Source organism: Heliangelus exortis, chromosome 30 (assembly GCF_036169615.1).
Source record: "Heliangelus exortis chromosome 30, bHelExo1.hap1, whole genome shotgun sequence".
In the NCBI taxonomy this organism is placed as follows: Eukaryota; Metazoa; Chordata; class Aves; order Apodiformes; family Trochilidae; genus Heliangelus; species Heliangelus exortis.
The window spans coordinates 679,672-697,414 of record NC_092451.1 but is presented as its reverse complement, the minus strand read 5'-3'; the positions used below and the strand labels follow the sequence as shown (position 1 = coordinate 697,414).

General features: G+C 48.3%; 1 protein-coding gene across 5 annotated transcripts in view; it reads right to left on the bottom strand.

Annotated features, from left to right (window-relative positions):
* ZMAT4 (zinc finger matrin-type 4) overlaps positions 1–17,743 on the bottom strand; it is an 84,890-nt gene that overhangs the window by 27,867 nt on the left and 39,280 nt on the right. For 3 of the 5 annotated variants that reach the window (XM_071729146.1, XM_071729147.1, XM_071729148.1), the window contains 2 exons: positions 15,121–15,217; positions 5,338–5,811 (listed from right to left, as the gene is read on the bottom strand). In XM_071729146.1, coding sequence (XP_071585247.1) covers positions 5,529–5,811; positions 15,121–15,217 — 380 coding nt within the window. In that variant the 3' untranslated portion in view covers positions 5,338–5,528. Of the gene's footprint in view, positions 1–5,337; positions 5,812–10,159; positions 10,610–15,120; positions 15,218–17,743 lie in introns of those variants that run through there. The other 2 variants (XM_071729150.1, XM_071729149.1) reach the window with 2 other exon arrangements.

Here is a 17,743-nt window from a genome sequence, read left to right as displayed (position 1 = left end):
TGGTTACAGAAATGGGTACACAGACAGTGGGCACAGAAATGGGTACACACTCCCCAGGTAGAGCCAGCTGGCACGGAGACCAAGACCCCCTCTGAGGGGTGGAGAGGAGCTCAGTGCTGCCCTTCCATCCATCCCAAGCACTAACACACAACCAAAGGTTTCCCAGGCACCTGGGCAAGCATCCTCAGCACCCCCAGCCAGCAAATCAAAGCACAAATGGACTGGGAGCTTCAGACATTTCTTTCTTTGCACCTTCAGTGTCCCATGAACACTGCAGAGCCAAGGACACCACTCTCACCCTGTCCTGTCTGCAACCCGCTCACCTCACACATGATTTTTATTTCACCACCAGTATACTGAAGCTAGCAGAGAAAAAAGGTCACCAGGAGGCTCACCTTACACCCTCCCTGTTGAGCAATTCCCTTGGTTTTTAGGATACAAAGACCCTGTCCCTCTGCCAACAACCTTGAGCACAGAGCCAACGATTGCGACTTCTGTGGAGCAAGCCCTGAATAAACTGAATAGTGAACATTGCTGAGTAATCCTGGGCTCTGGGTAAGCCAGCTCAAGCACAAGTCATTTGTGAACGTTAAAATAGCAAGGAAAAAAAAAGTAATTTCAATTACTCACCAGGCTTTGTGCCTATAGCTGCCCAGGACCTCCAGGCTCTCCCTTGGGTCTCTGGTGCCTCTCGCTGATGCTGTGTGTCCCCAGCTCCACCAGCACGTCCCAGTCAGGTACTCAAGCTGCCCCAGTTCCTGGGTTCAGGTCAGGCCATGCTTCCAGCCCTGGGAGCCTTTGGCTGCAGCCCCTGGAAGGTGGCACACAGCCAGGGACACCCCCCACACAGCTGTCCCCTGGCTGGGACTGGCACAGAGCAACTGTGGGTCCCACAAGGAAGTTCTGTGCCCCCAGGTTATTAATAGCCCCCTGAAATGGCAACACCAGCTCATGGAGCTGAGAGCCCCTGCTGGCAGCTGGACAGCCCCCCGTGACAGGACACCCATCCTGGGGTGTCTCTGGGGACACTGTGCCAATGCCAGTGGTGGCAAATGGGCTCCCAAGAACCCAGCCTGGCTGTGTCCCCAGCCCCAGCAGATCAAACTCTACCTGGGCTCTCCAGCCCACCACCCCCTCTCACCTGGGCAGGTCCCCAGCAGCCTGGCAGCTGCCCAGGAGTGACATCCATGCTCCTGTCACCATCTCCAGCCGATGCCACCCACTCCCCCAGAGTTCTGCACCAGTTGCTCCCTGCAGCCCCAGAGCTGGGACCACCCCCCAGCAGAGGACCCCAGGACACAGCTCCTGGAGCTCTGGGGCCAGGGCTGTCCCCACAGCAGGTTTCTGCTGTCCCCACACCCTCCCAAGCCAGCAGCAGGTTCCCATCCCACACTGCCAAAGCTCCCCCAGCCCCAGGGGCCACCCCCTGCCCAGCAGCTTTATGGGCAAACCAGCCCTGGTGGCAACCAGTCAGGTTCCTCAGGGCCAGCTGAGCCCACGGGTGTCAGCAGTCCCTGGTGGGCAGCACCAGAACCCTGCAAAGCCAAAAGGGGCAGAGCTGCCATGGGGAGGAGGAACCCATCTGCAGACCAACAGCCCCTGCCTGGCATCATTGTTCTGAGCTAAAAACACCAACTATCTACAAAGTTGCTAATTTTGGTCGAGGCACAGCTAAACATGAGCACAGACAACACCAGCATGCTTTAAAAAGCACAGAAAATAAAAGCAGAGGGAACCACTGTGTCTGAGACAGGACGAGGTGCATGACGAGGCACCAGGAAATGCAGCCACCCCCTCCTGCCCTTGCCAACATCTTATCCAAGTGATTTTGATGTGAAAGCCCCAAAACCAGGCTGCCTGGCTGTGCCTTGGCTGCAGGGCCGCTTATTCTGCTCTAAAACCTTGCCTTTGGCTCCATGGCTCTTTCAGATTTAATGCCCTAACTGTGCCTCTGTTTTCCCTCCCTTTACACACCTGACCATACCCAGGCTCCAGCTCTCTCCAGCCCTCTGTGGGGTCCCAGGACCCTCCTGCTGCCATGCCCAGTGTTCCACCTCCATCACTGTCCCCCATGGACTGGCAGTGCTGGATCATAGCTCAGCCAGGAGAGCAACACCCTGCTCCTGTGCAGAGGAGGCACAGAGCATCCCTCTGCAAGTCATATATATTCTTTAACTGCATCTTTAATTAAGCTGAACACTTGTGCTGTATATTAAAATCTCACAGCAGCTGACTATTTAAAACACAGATATTGGAGCCTGCCAATGGGGGAGTGGCTCCAGAGCTGTTCTGTAGATCAACTTCCAAGAGAAAAAACACTGCTAAATTTCTCTGAGGCTTTTCCAAATGACCCTCCTGGGACCCACAGTCTGGTGTTGCTATGCAGAGAGAAATGGGTCAGAGCCATTGCTTCTGAATTTCCAACATCTCTCCCGTGCTCACCCTGGGTACAGGGAGGCTGCTGGCAGGCAGCAGGGAGCAGGGCCAGGCAGACGAGGTGCTCTTGGTGTGTTTGCCACAGTGTCCTCAGCACTGGGAGGATGAAGATGGTTTCCCAAGCTCCACAGGTTATTCCCAGCCTTCCTTGCCCACCTCTGCTGCAAGTGGGAAGCTGCCCTAGGCAGGAAAGAAGCAGCCTTTGGGCAGAGGTGCAGAAAGCCTGTGATTTTGCCCTCCTGTTTTCAGAGCACGTAGGCTCAGAGCATGTTAAGTGCCATGAATGCAATGCTCAGGACAATATTCAAAGTAAAGGGGAGTTTTACAAAAGTGCTGGTGCACCCTGGTAAAGCAGGGTTTGTCTGCTCACCTCATGTGAATGATTTAGTAGCTTGGCTTAAGGAGCTTGCCAGGTCTCATCAGGGCGTGCTGGGGTCTATCAGAGACTTCACTGATTTCCACTGCCCTGCTCACCAAATGTGCACCTCTGCCCACTGAATAAAATCACTGGCTCCCTTGCTCTTCAGCTGTTCCGTAAGGTTTCAGCTCTACTTTCAGCAGTTGCTTTGCTTTAGCTCCTGCCAGCTGAGAAAGCAGACTCGTCCTCCCTGTGACCCTGAGAATTTGAGAATTTGGGGTAGAGGGTGGGAATTGCTGGTGGTTTTATTTTAAATCAGCACTGCCTTTTTTACTGGGATTCGTTTTAATGCATCACTGCACTAATGAACAATCTCTGCATTAGGAAGTGACTCATATGGGGGAAGCAGTTGAAGCAGAGCTCCTGGTGATTTTAAGATGCACAGTCTAACCTGGACTTGGGCCAGACCTCTCTGAAGGTGCATCCTGCTTAAACCTGCAGGACCAGGGCCTTGCACTGCTTTTAAGGCAGGCTCAAGAAGAATCCACAGTACTGCCCATTAAAACAAGATCCCCCTCCTGAGCCAAACTACCCAGTGACACAAACATCTCAGTCTCTGTGCTCTGCAAGACCAAGGATAAAGACCCTGGCAGTGGCCATCTGAGGACCCCTCCTACCCCTGGCACTACCCCATTCATGTTCCTGGCACTAACAAAGTTGCTTTTTTCATTATTTAATGCCATACACCTGCTAGATTCCACATGCCCTAACAAAGATAATAATTCCTTATTAAGAGAAGCAACCGAATCAGCAGCACAGAGTTGTGAAGCAAATTGAGGTCATTTGTCTGCCAAGACCAGCACTAGTCCCATTAAAAGTGTAGTGAGTGGAACTTCACAGAGGATGCTATTCTGGACTGGCTTATCACTATTCCTTTCCTTCTGGGTGGAAAGTGCTTGTTCTGATCTATTTCTGACTGCTCCAGGCTCTTGAAAATCCTTTCCCAAGCCCTCGGTATTCATCTCACCTCACAAGAGCAGCATTTTTCCACCTGCACAGAGCCTGGGTTGAGCCCATTGCTGGGGCAAAGGGAGCAGAGGGCATGGCCAGGATGGGCAGCACAGGCTCTGCCACACCATGGGATCCCCTCCTGGGCTTCTGGACCTGCCCCCAGCCCACCCCCCCTGCCCTGCAGGAGGGAGCAGGTCCTGGCTTCAGTGCCTTCCTCAGGTGCCAGAGGGTTGGGAGCTGCCACATCCCCTGAAAAATCAATTAGGGTCAGCCGGAGTATTTGTTGCCTTGGGCTGACAAGGTGCAAAACAGCTTTTTTGTATTTGCACTGTAACATCACTGCTGTTGTTACAGGCTGTAGAGATGCAGTAAGAGGCAAGCTGCCAAACTGCCACATTTTTTGATTCAAGCAATTTCTTAACACATGAACTTGTAGGAGGCTTTATACTTCGGAGACTATAGCCCTCATTTCCAGGAGTGAGAAAAATCACAAACTATGGGCCTAACAAAATGCCCGAAGGATTGCTTAAAATTGTGTCAGGTTGTCTGATGAGATAAAGGCTTTCCCCAATAATTCAGTGTGTACTCATAAAGAGCCAGTGTTGTCAAATACTAAATTTGAATTCATTCAGTTATTTACATTCACTATGATAACAACTATGATTACATAAATGGATTGAAGTGCTGGAGTGAAACATCCATCCCACGCCTTTGCTTGGTCTCATTCCTCCAGCCACTTTCTTTACAGCAAACGCTCACAGGGTTGTTTTTTTATCCTTTCTCCCTCACACTGTTCCTTTTGTCCCGCAGAGTCTGAGTGGGTGGCTGCAGACTGATTCCAGCTCAGCAGCCGCGTTTCTTTTCTTCTGGAGCTGGTGTGATTGAAAACCCCTAATTCTGCGCTGCCTCCCCGCGCTGATGCCTCAGAGGTTCCTCTTTCAAAATATTGTCACTCAATATTTATGGAGCCTTCACACGGGTGGTGCCTATTCTGGGCCCCATCACGCGCCTGCCGCTGTCACTTGGCACAGGGATGCTCCCCAGGGACTGACAGAGGCTTTCCCCATCCTTTGCTCTGCTCCTTCCACAGCCACGGGAGGTGGGAGCAGGGGGTCCTGTCCTGCTGCAGGAGGGGGTGCTTCCCCTTGCTCCTCAGCGGGATCAGCAAGGGCAGAATGGGGAAGAAATAAATATCAACTTAATAAATATCCCGGCAGCAGCAGCACCTGCACGTCCCCCCCACCCCCAGCCACTTCCCTGCCAGGAGCTGCCGCAGCCTCTGCTGGGGTCAGGCTGCTGGGGATGTGCTTTCGCCTTTGGATTTTTTTTTCCCCCCCCCTGTTCCACAGTTCTTTAGTCTCTTCTCATATCTCCTCTTTCATATCTCCTCTTCCAAGCCTGGCTTTTTGCCCCCAGGCTGTTTCACCACTGAGACACGGAGGGAAGGTGGAGGGCAAAACCCCAAGGCAGCCACAGGCACTATTAAGAGACAGATGAAGCCGGGGGTAAAGAAAGACAGAGGCAGAGAATGGTGAATCCTAAAACATGTGTCTCTGCAGTTTCCTTTATTATACAATAGATGCAGCTTCTTTCTTTCCCCAAACTGGCGAGATAGATTTGACAGCCATCTCATCAACAGCTCTGTATAACAACATCTCCTTGCTATTAATATGCAAATTGAAATGCACACACTGATTAAAAACATATTAGACAAAGGCTATTGTCAGAGCCCCAGGAGTGCTACGAGGCTCGATGAGCAAACCCGTGGAGGGGAAGCACCCACGGCTGCCACCACCCCCAGCAGCTGTCCCCATCCCTGCTGCCCCAGCCTCAGAAAAGCTCCAGGAATCTGTCTGCAAACGGAGTCCTCCTGTCTGGGCTTCTTACAGAGCCAGGAACAACCCCCGGATCTGCAGTTCTGCAGCTCAGGTCCTGCCAGCCACCAGCCCTGTGTCCTCATGGGGTGACAGGGCCATGGCAGTGAGCACGTTCCCTCTCGGGACAGCCTGTGGGGATGGACAAGAAAACCTGTGGGGATGGACAAGAAAACCTGTGGGGATGGACAAGGCCACTGTGGGGAGATGCCCGGGGTCACTGCTGAGCACCAGCTGCTCGTGCTCTGTCCTGTGCAAACCCCAACCTGCAGCCCCTCTGCTGAAGGGCACAAATTTAGGTGCCAGCAGGAGCACAAGCTGACTGCACTCAGAAATGGTTTGTGGTGGTACTGGCAGGATGATGAGATGCACAAAGGTGCTGGGAAATGAGGATATGATATACAGAAAGAATTTTATACAGCTTGCTTTAGATCTCCTGTGACTTAGGGGACAAATAATAGGTAAGAAGGTGGCATGGAAGTGCAATGCATTGCTCTGGCTCAAGGTGCTCTGCAGCTGCCTCCTGACACAGCACCTTAACACCAGAACACATCACTCAGTAAAGATAAAACCTCATCGGGTCACCAGGACCAGCTCCAGCATCCCTATTCTGACACTGGAAACAGGAATTTGACTAGAAAATTTATCCTAAAGTCACGTGCAGTGCAACAATTTAAGTGGGGAACACTGCACAATTTTAATGGATTTTTGCTTTCTCTCTCTCTTGAGATCCTGAATGTTTAACCCTCAAATCCATCCTCCTTTCCACACGGATCTGACACAGACCTGGAGCTTCCCAGTGGCTGCTCGATGGTGGGGGAGAACTTTCAGCTGGTCACACGCTTGAGGAGCTTCAGTGGATCCAGACAAGTGCAGGAAGCTGCCAGCACAGCCAGAAGGAGGAATGCAGACTTCCACATACAGAATTTGAAGATTATGGAAGGTGGTTTTAAAGGTCAGGACTTGTTAATTAAGTTGATGCAATAGGAACTTAACAAAGCAAGTACCACTTACCTACCAGGAGCATTCTTCTCCAGTGATTAATATCTTTGTATTAAGTAGTGTCTATCAGGGTAGAGTCACTTTACACACTGTTGCCATAGAGCTCTATTGCCTTAGCACAAGAAGGCAATTAAAAAAATTTATTAATTTGTGCTGTATTATGTCTGAGCATAAAACACTACAGAAAGTCAGTGTCTTGCCTCCAAAACGTATCCTGATGCATTTACACCAGAGCCTGAAGAGTTGTGTCAGTATGTGCTACAAAACTCTAATGAAATATGCCTAAAAGATTAGAGTTTTGGTGTTAATAATCAGATATCCAGCTGTCTCCCAGTGCCAGTGGTTTTCCAGTTAGCACTGCTGCTCTGAAGTGTGCGTGTGGCAAGACAAAACCAGACTGACAATTATTCAGCTTTACTTTCTTTACAGAATGCCTTGCACAGAATTTTAAGCTGGGAAGACATTTGGTCAGAAGAGACAAAATTAAATTCTGTGATGTTCTGCGTGAAAAAAGGAGAGCGTTTCTTGGGGTTTTTTTGATTAAGAAAATATATGCAAGTGTTTTCACCCTTCAGTTTACACAACCCACACCTATCAACACACCTGCCTAAGGAAATTGTTTGTGCTGTAATTAATCGGCTGCAGTGATTCTGTGAGCACACACAAGTTAAGATATCTTTTATTTCTCTCCTGCCAAAGTCTCCTCAGCAGCACCCTGGGCACAGCTTTGAGGAAGAGAGGGCTGGGGGAAAGGAGGCTCAGAAGAGTCAAGCTGCACATGAATGAATGATGTGCCCTATTTCTGTAAATCATTCTCTCCGTAAAGAGGCAGTTTAGCTTCAGAAACACTGGCATCTTCTGTTATTACCCAAAACACAATAAATGAAACAGCCCCACAGCTATGAAACCTAAGGAGCTGGTTACTCATCTGTGAACAACCCATTCTCCTCCACACATGAAAGGCATTGATGCAAGAGTACAAATTAACCACACAGAGCTTCTTCCAGACCTTTTGCTCTCCACAGAGAGCAGACAACCAAATCCTGCAGTGCCTCCAACCCTTCCCTGGGCCAGGCTGGAGACCTTCAGGGATCTGCAGCCCGGCTGGGGCAGGGCTGAGCTCTGGGATCTCACCTGGGTTCCTTCTCTCTGGTTTGATCTCCTTAGTAAAGAAGAGGGAGGGAGGTGCTGCTGCTGGTGCAGTGCAAAGGACAGACCTGGGGCACAGTTAGGGGACAGTCAGGCAAAACTTTGAAATCAGGGTGGAATTTGTGCTTGTCTCCTACCTGTCACAGCTAAAAGAGGCACTGGCCCTGTGCTGTCTGTAACCTGTCATCACACGTGAGGATATCCATACTCATTTCACCAACAGGAAGATGCACAGCAGGACTGCTCTCCTCTGTCAGCTCAATTAGCCCAGCTATTACACAAATGTAGCATCATGCCCCTTTGATTAAATGCCAGATGAAGATAAAGCACTGAACGTTGCCTATTTGGTATATTTGCCAACAGATTTCATACGTTGAGGCAAAAAAACCCCAAACAAGCCCAAATCACAGGAGTCTCCTATCTTCTTAGACTAGAAGGCATTTCTTCTGTCTTCCCTGCTGGCAGGCAAAATAACCCGGGCTTTCACGGAGCAACATCTCTTATTGCTCTCCCTCCTTATTTAGGAGAATTACTTCTCTTCTCTCCTGAAGATTCGGAAAGAGTCTTTTAAAAATAAATCTGTTCATTTCCACCGACAAAAATAGTTTTTTTTTTTCCATTACAAGGGTGACCCTAGCAGCGAGGTAGCGAGGGACTTCAAGTCCCAGATGAGGCTGTAATTAAGAAGCCAGTTACATGATATTATCCCTGCAGCTCCCTGCAGCAGGAACACCCTGCAGCTCCCGCAGCGCACGAAGATGAACTTCCCATGGTAGTGAAAGATATGAAAAACAGAACCCTGTCAGCCTCAGAGTAAGACAATTTTTCTTCTTCTGGCATCCCAAGGTCCCCTCCACAAAATGTCTGCTCCTGCTTCATCCCACGGGCTTGGTTACAAGTCAAGCTGCTTGTAGTGACAAATCCTACAGGCACCAGCAGCAGCTCCAGGACAATTACTGCTCAGCATGTGCTGCCGTGGGACTGAATGATTTTAAAAATTGCCTTTCCCCAAAATACATCTCACCACAGGTTTGCAGGGAAGCAGCCTCAGTTGCACGTGCACAGCAGGCACCCAAGGCAGCTCTGCTGTACAACTCTTTGGGTGTTCCTTCCCTCGGGGTGACTGAGCAGTTCCTACAGCATCCTCTGCTACAGAGCTTGCTTTCTCATGGGCTACCACATTACAAATATACAGAAATAGTTATAATTCTATGAATATTTAACACAGCATTTGCACGGCAGCCTCCTTTTTCCAGGGGACGTGCCCAAACACCTCATCTGAAACATCCAGCACTCCTCCACACCAAGGCACAGAGCAAAGCACACTTGGTTTTGCTTTGCTCTGGTTTATTACGGAGCAGGGAAGCAGATGGAGGACACACATCCATCACCTACCTACCACTTGTTCTTTTGGCAGGAAATTCACAAACCCGCAGATCAGGGTGGTGAGCTGTGGATGAAATTAAAAATCTCCCCAACGCAGAGCCAGCAGCAGCAGGACACTGCTCTCCCTGGAGAAATGGTGGAGAAATGGACCTTGATGGGACTCCTGGTAAACAAAGTGATGGATCCATCCTGGTCACTGCTCACTCCCAGAGACACAACAGCCCCCAGCCCAGAGGGCACAGAAAGGAGATGTCAGAACCATTTCAGGGATGTAGGAGCAGGGACACGGCCACAGTCTTAGAAGAATTGTGCTACTACACATACATAAAACAACCCGATTCTCTTTTAAAAGGTGGTGCTTGGTCTCCAGCAGCATTCCCAAGCCATGGAGCAGTGAGGTGTGGTTTGCATTGCTCACAGTACCCAGGTGAAACTGGACTGTGTTTATTGCAGCTCTCTGGTCGGGTCAGAACCTTGGTCTCTTTGTGTTGATTGCAGTAAAAAACCTAAAATCCTGGTGAACTTCCAACCCCCAAAGCCAGGGAGGAATAAACCCCTTCCCTATAGAGAAGCAGCAGCGTGCTGCAGCCTGGGACACGCCTGGGCTCTGCACAAACACTGTTCCTCTGGGACAGTTAAAAGTTGAGTTGCCATCAGTTTTTCTCTCTCTCAATCTTCATTTTGTGGCTCTGGATGTGGCCACACGACGAGGGCAGCTCAGGGGCTGTCGGCCCCGGTGTCCTGAACCGACCAAGGGCTTCCATCTCTCCTGCAGGAATCCTACCAGCAGGAAAAGGATTTAATGCTCTCATTTTAGTTTTCCTTGCTCAGTGAACCATTTGTTTCTCTGAAGACAAAGAAGAAAAGGAAAAATTCATCCGTTACACAATCCCTGTGATTCATTTTTTGCTGCTCTTTATGTGTTGATACAAACCATGCTGGAGAAGGTGAAGGAAGTATGTTTATTTCTGGTTGAAGACTGGTTACATCACTGTCATGGATAATGTAATAGAATAATTTTATACTCTCGGGAGAAATCTAAGAATAAATATGAAAAAGTAAAATATCTTGTTTCCACTGTCTCTGAAGATGAGTGATGGTTAAGTGCTGTATTTACAGGATAGTAATCATACTCTAGACTCTGTGCTGAATAAATATTATCTTGAAAGGGTAAAAAAATCCATTGAAATATTTTAACTCACCACAAAATTAAAAAAAAAAAAATAATCCATGTATCTGTCCCAAGCGAAGGTTAGTTACATATTAATTATTGAATCCACACAGGATCAGAGTCCCAGAAAGCATCCTCTCCTTGGGGACTTGCTCCTCTCTGCAGAAGCAGCCTCGGTGCTTTCCTGTGCCTCCACTGCCCAGCTACTACTGGTTCTTCAGGCTGCAAAAGAGCAAGAAAGCAGCAGTCACCCTCCACCCCGCCACCTCTGTAAAAATTTGCAAAAAATGTATTTGCTTCAGGTCCTCAGTGTGAGTTTGCTGAAGTGCCCAGCACACCCTGCACCACTTCCCTTTTTTGACTGATGTGGAATTTCTCATTCAGCAAGTGCTGGCGAGCTCAGGTTTATGCTTTAAATCTGCCCCATCTTCTGTTTCACGTTACAATCATTAATCCATACACCTGACACCACAAAGCCATCACGGGCTTTGAAATTATGATCAAAATAGAAGATACCAGGGATATCGTTATTTTCCTTTACATTAAAAGAGAAGGGAGACAATTTAATCCTATAATGAGAGAAAGTATTACACGTTCTCTCTTCATAAGCAGTGTAATTACTCAGCTGCTCTCTGGAACCGAAATAATGACAAATTAAAATGCCTTTCAATTCCAACTACCTTTTGTAACTATTAATCTTCTGGAGTTATTATCACTCTAAAGCCTTCTTTATATTTTAGGCATCAGCCACTATGTTAGAGAAAGCACATGGAAAATGTTACTGTTACCAATAAACCTGGCAGGCAAAGTAAGAACAAAGTCATTTGGCTTTGTTGTAAAGTAATTGGCACAACCTGAGTCTATAATATAATTTCCTGAATTTTATCAGAAATCTTCTACCAAAGCATGCATTCACTCTGGGTGAGGATGCACAGGAGGCAGCTCAAGCTCTGAGCAGCGGAGATGGAGAATTCCATGGGAAACAGAAATAACATTTGCATAAAATCAGACACAAATGGGGGAAAAAAAAAAAACAAAACTGAAGAAAAAAAACCTTCCCAGACACCAAGACTCCTGCCATTTGCTCCTCAGAGGCCATGAATCACAGCACACAAGATGGGGTGAAGGGCTGTGAACAGAGATGCTCAGAGCACACATTCCAAACTTGATCTGACCCTTCTCAGCTCCCACTCATTTTCACTCAGTACTGCATCCCTGTACATGTAGATTCCTACAGAACCTGTTTTACCCCAATGATCACCTCAGGATTGGGTCCCCTCTGTGCAAAAATCCTAAATTAATCAGAAAACATGAGTTTGGATGGGAAACCTAGACATGCATCAGCATCTATGAATGTGTAAGCGAGTGGTTATAAAACCTCAGAATACATTTGTGAGCTCTAGATGTGGCAGAGAGATCTGGCTGATCAAAGAGACAAAATAAAGGCAAGAAGATAAAATTCTTCTTTATGGAAGTGGGAATCATTATCCCCATATCATCAGGCTCTTAATTACCAGGGCTGCATCTGTCTCCCATCACTGACAGCCAGCCCAGCTCACAGCTCTCACTACCCAGCACACTATTACAGAGTCTGATGTATTTGCAACCAGCCCGGAGATGGCACTTACAGGAAATGTGGCACCACCCAGGCAGCAGCATCCTCAATCCTTCACCTGCAAACCCTTGGGGAGCTCCTGGAGCGGGGCCCTTGGTCCCTCCTGAGCACAGGGATGGGGTCAGCACCCCCTTCCCAACCACACCGCTAATCAAAGGAGGGAAGTGCTGATTGCAGGGCCTCAAGTTCACATCCCCACATTAGCATTTCTTTGATTCAGAAGCTGAATCTTTTGTGGCTTCTTCCACAACTACCCGGGACTTTTAACTCTCCGGTGTTTGTTGCGAATCCCTCCTCGCAGCGATTCTTCAGCTGACACAAACCAGAAACAGGGGGAAATCCTGTCCCTTTCAGCCTACCGTAAGCCATAAGGAGCGAGGCTGGGATGTAATTCTCCCCCGGGATTTCAGGGGTCCAGCAGCCCTGCAGCTCCTCTCCAGCCGCTGCCATCGGTCCCCATAGAAACGGAGCCGTCGGTGCCCACCCCGCTCCGGCCACGGCACCACCGCCTGCCCCCCCCTTCCTGCTGCTCCTTGCGGGGGAGGGGGAAGAGGAGAGACCAAAAAAACCCCACTTCTATTTCTGGAAAGTAAGTCAAACAATGGCTCGATCATCCCTACACAGTTCATAAATCCCTAATTAAAGGTTTAGCGCTCCTCCCCGGTGCAGATGCTCCGGAGTTCGGCCACATTTCACAAGCTGCTCCCGGGCAGGGGTTGTGGCAGCCCCGGGGCTGCAGCTCTGCCCTCCGGAGCCTTTCTTTGGACACAAGTCCTGAGCCGTGTTCGTGGGGATGGGATGCACGGCCCCTGAGAGCCCGGTGAACACGGCGGGACCCCGGAGAGGAGCAGGCTGGATGCCAGCGTGGTGATGCTGCTTTAATAGAAACATTCTCCTGTGTCTGGCTCCAGCCCTGGGTCCTGACTGTATGATAGGATTTTTTAAAAAAGGATGTGTTTTTTCCTTTATTTTCTAATGTACAGCTCAAAGTGCCTGCACCCTGGAGAAAAACTGGGAGCTAGTAGACATCATCTTGCTTTGCATATTCATTGGCCAGAGGGATAAGGACTAGCATAATATTAGCTACCTCCTCCTTCATCTTTTATTCAAAACCAAAATACCAGCCAAGACACTTTCGGCTCCCCCCCAGCTTCCCATTTTCCCCATCTCTTGGTCAAACAAATTCAGTCAGAAGCGTTCAGGCGAGACCCTGAAATTCCTGTAAACAAAGAGCAGATCTCTCCCTGCCAGACCCCCCCAGCAGCACCAGCTCTGGCAGCCTCCAGCACCCGGAGCTGATGGGGGAAGGTGTCCTGCTAAGCAGTAGCTTCAGGGCTCCTGTTCAGGGGGTTATTTAAAGCAACTCAAGCAGTGCCTCAATTGGGAGATGCTCTCTGGAGGGCTCTCAAGAACTATAATAAATATCCACAACTTGACTCATTCCTCATAAAAGTTCTTCTCTCCTAAAGCAGCTTTTCAGAAGACTCCTCTGCCTGGTATTTTTGGGGTTCCAACAGCTTCCAGCCTGCAATCCCCTTCCCTGCTAACCTGTCCCAAAGCAAAACCCCTTTCCTTTACAATCCCCTCCCCACTTTTTTTTTTTTTTTTTTTTTTTTTTCCCCATCACAAGAAGTATGACAAGCTATAGAGAATGTTTTGTTGCCTTGGCAACTGCAATCCACTGGCTTCAGGCTGAGTTATAAGGAAGAAGACAGTCTTGACAGTAACCACCAATAATGAGAACAGTGAAACCAGTGGGCAGCCCCCCAGGCCAGGCCTGCAGGAGGGTGACAGGAGGGACATGGACTCGGTGACACCATGCTGGCTTCATCCTGTGCCCAGAGCTGGGTGCTGGGACCCCACACCAGGGGATGTTCAGGGCAGCAGTACCAGCTCTGGATCTCAGAATTAACTTCCTCTGCACAGAAGAGAGAACCACTTGTACACAGCTACAAAACCATCAGTGCAGCCCTGTCAAAATCTGCCATGTTTCTGCTGCCCTGAACATCCCCTGGTGCTGGGAACTGGGCTGAGCTGGGGACACGGGTATCCCAGACACTCCCACAACATGATAACTTCTCACAGGAATTAAGGTGTCTTCATCTTTGCACTACACACAATTTCTGAAATCCAGAAAATGAGCTGCACAAACTGCTTCCCCTTCCTGGCTCAGCCAGAGCACGTGGCTGTCAGAAACCTGAACTCCAGGGGCCAACTGGCTCAGGATGAAGGATATGGGTAACTCATTCCTGCACTCCCAAGTAGAGGACAACGAAGCTTCAAAAGCAGCTTTAAACAAGGAGAGCAAAATCTGGTTACATACTAATTCCAGGGTAGGCAGAGCTTTTGTTGTGCACCAAGCCAAGCTGCCAATCCATTGCCTCCCATGGTTCTGCACTTCCCTGTCAGTGCTGGAGAGATCTGTGCTCTGCTGGGATGCTCATCCTCAAAGAAGGTTGTATAAAAATGAACAATGGATGGAGGAAATAGAATAATCAGAGCCATTTTCCATAGAAATCAGTCAGACGATTGGTAGCTTAAGCAAAATTAGATGTTAGTACTTATTGCTGGTTCTGCTCATCCTGCCTCATCTTTCAGACTGCCCATAAAGCTACCTGAAGAGTTTCAGTAAGGAATGACACCTTTTACATCCCTCTTCTAATCTGGGCAGTCCTGAGTGCTTCAGCCTGCAATGGTTCCCAAAGCCCACATGTAAGTGCATTAAGAGAGATTAGTTCATTAATCTGCTCTCTGCTACTGTGTATCTTCATCACTTCATTTTAATAATCTGCACTAATTGACAGGGCAGACTCCCCCCGACTCTCCAAGCTGGGTAAATTCAGCAGCACTGCTCTAAACCCCAGCATAAACTTTTTCACTTGGAAACACCTCGTCCCATGAGAGTCCCAGTGCCTCAGGCTAAACACAAACTGGGTCTCGTTGAGCACAGGTGCTGATGGCACCAGGATCAGACATCAATAACATGGGTGTGTGAATATATGTGTTTGGATGGATGGAAATATACGTTTGGATGGATGGAAATATATGTTTGGACGGATGGAAATATATGTTAACCTAGGCCAGCAGAGAGCAAGGAGCTACATGGACAGGTACTCACTTGGTCTGGTGTTTGGAGCCCTTCAGGTGTGCATGGTACTGCTCTATGGAGTTCAGGGTGACCTTGCAGATGTTGCAGGTGTAGCTGCGTTTCAGGCCTGCAAATAAAGCCCAGACTTGTTAATTAATTGCCCAGCTTTCCTTCCAATATCCTCCTTTCACTGTTATTTCAAACCTCCCGTTCAAGTGAATTGCCCAGGAGAGGTCGAGGGTTACAGATGCAATACAGCCTGAGAAAAAGTCACCCCAGGTGTCCAGATACAAACCCCACCACTCTCAACACTATTTATTGTACTAAACAGGAGAATTATTTCTTCCTTGTTTAATAGTTTGCATCTCAGAACTGTAATTTAATGACTTAAGGCTGAAAGTATTTTTCAGGCCTCAGAAGGACAAGGAAATAAAAGATTCTGCTGCCTGTGAAAAGCTGAAAATCTAAAAACAGGAACCCAGCAGATAGGTAGCAATCAGGATTAGAGATGAAGGAGAAAAGGCCTTTTCCCAAAACAGTGCTGCCCAGTGTGGATGGTGTTGGATTCACCTCAGTTCAGATTTCCAGGAAAAATGCACAGTTTGGTCCATTTTTGAGGCATTTATTCTTAGTGCTTTGGTCTAACCCTCCCACCCTCTGGGGATGATATTGGCCTGCCTGGCACACGAGAGATCAAGAAATTATTTACACACTGATGTTCTATTTTGCCCTTCTACATCAGGTTTTCACCCAAAACACTCCTCAATGACTTCTGCAGTCACAGAAGAACATGATGCTGCTGCTGGGGACATTCCTCAAGACCTGCAGAAGCTGCAAAACCAGATTTGGTTCATTTCTTTCTCTTTTACCTATCTATTTTTTTTTAAATCCCTTTCTCCCTCCAACACATCAAGCAGGTGAAATCCCAGGGCTGGGCTGGAGGGGCAGCCGGGGGGTGACCAGGATGGCAGGGGACAAGGGAAGGACCATGTGTCTGTCCCTGTGCTTTCCAAGTACCAAGAGCAGGAAAACAAAACATTTCCTGGTTTCTACAGACAGAGCAAACCTGGCACCAAGCAGGAGAGAAGGTGCCAAGCCCAGCAGAGTCCCAGGCAGGACTGGGCTCTCCTGTCCCATCAGAGTGACTACAACTTAACTCCATTATTCTTCTACCTTGGGGAAAGAGTACAGAGGTTGCAGAGCAGGTTTACAGGAACAGTCACTTCTCTGCCTCATCTAACATGTTTTCTCAGGAAGGATGGAGAGCAGCTGAATGTACATTAAATGCCCATTTCCTTCTGGACACCCCAGAGAGGAACAGCAACCAAAAGCTCCTGCTCCTGGCATGCAGGGCAAACCCTGACACAAGTTCAGCACATAAATGCATCCTCAAGTGTTTCCAGACCCTGGAGCTGTTGTCTCCCTTACTATGCTCAGTGTCAGAGTGGTTTCTTCTTTCCTCCTCTCTTTTGTATGTTAACATCCTAATAATTCCCTTGGCATCATGGGCTGCATTAGCATCACTGACATTACAACAGCATTACAGCAAACCACTGGTGCTCAAGTGATTTCTGTCCTGTCCTCACAAAAAAAAAAAAAAAAAAAAAAAAAGGAATTACAAATTTTAGTCTCTGTGGTCAGGTTTCTGCTTTGCACTGATTCACTTCTGTGAAGATGTGAACAGAGCATTTCAAGCTTAATTTAAGGGCTCAGCTTCAAAAATAGCAGAGTTGTGGATTGCTTACATGGGCTGCAGCACTCCCGAGGAGCAGTTTTAATGTACCATGTAATAGTCCCTTTCCACAGCATTATTTCTTTGCAGAAATTGTTAAAACAATTCATTTAGAACATGTGAGAGATGGCATTCTCAAATCTGAACAGTCTAGGACTGCCACAATTAACCACACACTTCCCACTGCCCAGCAGTACCCAGAGACTCCCAGAAAACCACTTTTCCTCTTTTGAACCTTTTCCTTTCCTTTTGAACTTCAGAACCAGCTCTTCTAACAGCCCCACCTCCCTCAAACACCTCATACATCTCTCACCTAGGAATTAGGTCCACAGCTAAGTTAAACATCAGCTTTAAACACTATTTCCAAAATATTCAGATGAGGACTTGTAAACAGCAAGCAAGCAATAATGCAGGAGGGTTAAACAGTCACCTGCATTTTTATGTGTGGTGAAGTGGCACGGAAAAAAAAATCAAATTGCAAATCTGCTTAGAGATGCTCTCCTTCCTGAATTTATTTACAAAGCCATTGCAGCAGCAATAGTTTTATAGTCAAACTCTCCCTAGCTGGCAGCTCCTGGGCCTTTACAAAACCAGCAGGAGTCCCAAACCAGGTAATTCGTGCCCCAGGGCAGGGAAGGGATGGAAAAGGCAGCACAGGGCTGAGCCAGGGGGTGTGCTGGCATTTTGCTGCAGCCTGAGCCCTCGGACCAGGGCTGCTGCTCAGCAGAGATCAGGACTGAGGATGCAGGAAACGAGTAATACTTTAAATTAAGGTAATAAGGTTCTAATGCTCAGCAGCTAATTTAACAGCATACATTAACAGCAGCCTTATTGAATCTTAATTACTTGTGTAGGTGGAAACGCCATCAGCGATTACAGCTCCTAGCCGGGGACAGGGATTTTTTCCAGCAGCCTGTCAAG